This window comes from Notamacropus eugenii, chromosome 1, assembly GCF_028372415.1.
Source record: "Notamacropus eugenii isolate mMacEug1 chromosome 1, mMacEug1.pri_v2, whole genome shotgun sequence".
Taxonomy (NCBI): Eukaryota; Metazoa; Chordata; class Mammalia; order Diprotodontia; family Macropodidae; genus Notamacropus; species Notamacropus eugenii.
Window position 1 is genome coordinate 62,136,245 of NC_092872.1, and position 2,197 is coordinate 62,138,441.

At 39.6% G+C, this 2,197-nt stretch overlaps 1 protein-coding gene across 1 annotated transcript; it reads right to left on the reverse strand.

The window, feature by feature from the left end:
* Positions 1–1,051: 1,051 nt before the first annotated feature.
* On the reverse strand, positions 1,052–1,993 carry LOC140522871 (olfactory receptor 13D1-like). Its single transcript, XM_072638082.1, has one exon. The coding sequence runs from the start codon at positions 1,991–1,993 to the stop codon at positions 1,052–1,054; it is 942 nt and encodes a 313-aa protein (XP_072494183.1).
* Positions 1,994–2,197: the final 204 nt, after the last annotated feature.

Sequence of the window (2,197 nt, forward strand, 5' to 3'; positions counted from 1 at the left end):
TGGGCCAGGGCTACCTACTAGTCACCCCGATTCATTCCTATTTTTGGGACAGACTATTTTCCCCTTTGGGACAATCTACTCTTCTTGAGATAGGACTTTCTCTTTAGCCACTCCCTCAGCTCCTCTCCTTTGGAGGAATGTTCTTCCTTAAAAACTAATCCTCAGTAGTGACAAATGCCTATCTCCATCCCAGTGCAGACAGTTATCAGCTTTGCTACTATAATAATTAAATCATTTGCCCAAAGAGAAGCTTGCGTATTCTCTTCTTCCTGAAAAGTTGTAAAAATGAAAAAATAATACGCTCCAATAGCCCAAAATCGCTAGCCAGAAATCTCACCCTGGAAAAAACAAGTTTTAACTCTTATCTACTCTCCTGAACCACACTCAAAGTGAAGTACCTTCTCTCATTGTTGCTTTCAAGCAATAACACATAGTTCAGCAATTTATTGATCAACATCATTTTTTCCAGTTTAAGAAAACAAGTACACTTTTAAACAGAAAAGGATAAATAAATTTTAAAGACTTTCATTTCTTCTTTTCACAAGTCCCATGATGGAAAAAGCCAGCTTGTAAAGTCCAATTACTAATAAGGATCTCTGCCAAGTCCAAGACACTGACCAGGGCAGGACAAAACTCTAAGGATGAGAGTGGGGTAGTGGTATTGGTGGAGTGGAGTAGGAGGATACTGGGAAATTTCCTTCCAAAAGAGTAGGCATGCATCTTTAGCCCCCATCTCCTTGGTAGTATCTATAAGGGGCAGAAATGAACATGGTGCATACGGGCTGTAGTGAGGCCCACTTGACAGAACTGGAACATAGGATCATCATTTCAATGTTGGAAGGAAACTTAGAGGTCATCTATTCTAATGACTTCTTTTTATAAATGAGAAAACTGAGGCCAGGACAGTTGGCTGTGATGAAGGGTACCAATATATAGATGGACAAGGCTGGAGACAATCAAACCCATACTCCAAACATTGACTTTAAAGGTTGATTTTGAATGTTGATGACTTATTTTATTTTGTCTCATTTTACTGGCATATTCCAGCTTCTCATGCTGTCTGTGAGAAGAGGCCTTTGCTTACCTTTTTCACAGCAGCCTTTACATCCTTGTTCCTCAAGCTATAAATGATGGGATTCAGCATGGGGATGACCACAGCATAGAAGAGGGCAATCAGCTCATCTGTTGCATGAGAGTCTTTGGACTTGGGCTTCATGTACATGAAGAGGATGGTCCCATAAAACATAGTCACCACAGTCAGGTGTGCTGAACAGGTAGAAAAGGCTTTTTTTCTTCCTTCTGCAGAATTGATCCTCAGAATTGTAAAGAGGATAAGGGCATAAGAGATGATTATTAGCAACACTGGAATAACTAGGAAGATGACATTTGATATCACCATAATGATTACATTGAGGGAGATATCTGTACATGCTAGTTTCAACACAGCCAGGATCTCACATGTGAGATAATCAATGACATTATTACCACAAAAGGACAAACCTAGGGCAGGAATTATTTGCATCAGTGAATTTAGGACACCTGTCATCCAAGAACTGGCTGCCATCCATCCACAAAGCTCCTTGTTCATGATGACGTGGTATCTCAAGGGTCTGCAAATGGCCACATACCGATCATAGGACATCACAGTGAGGAGCACACACTCTGTAGACCCCAAGGCAAGAGAGAAGAACATTTGTGCTCCACATCCCACAAAGGAAATAGATTTTTCATCTGAAAGGAAGTTCACAATTATCATTGGAACAGAAGAAGATGTGTAGCAGATGTCCAAGAAGGAGAGGTTACTGAGGAAGAAGTACATTGGAGTGTGGAGGTGAGAGTCCAGGATGATGATTGTAACGAGGAAACTGTTGCCCAGCAGTATTACAATATACATGATAAGAGACAAAAGAGAGAAAACACAGTAAAAGATGGGATAAGCAGCTAGACCTTGAAGAAAAAACATGGTCACAAATGTCTGGTTTTGATTTTCCATTTATTCTGTCTTCCACCTGCAATATTTTATATTAGAACACAAAATACAAAATTTATCTAACTAAAATGAATGAAAATGCAGTTTGTCCTTTTCCCAATTAAATTTCTGGAATAGGAACATACTTTTCACATTTATGCCTCCTAGACTTCTTTGTCCCACGAACCATACTCAGAAACACACTTCCCGGAAATCTTATTTTATTAG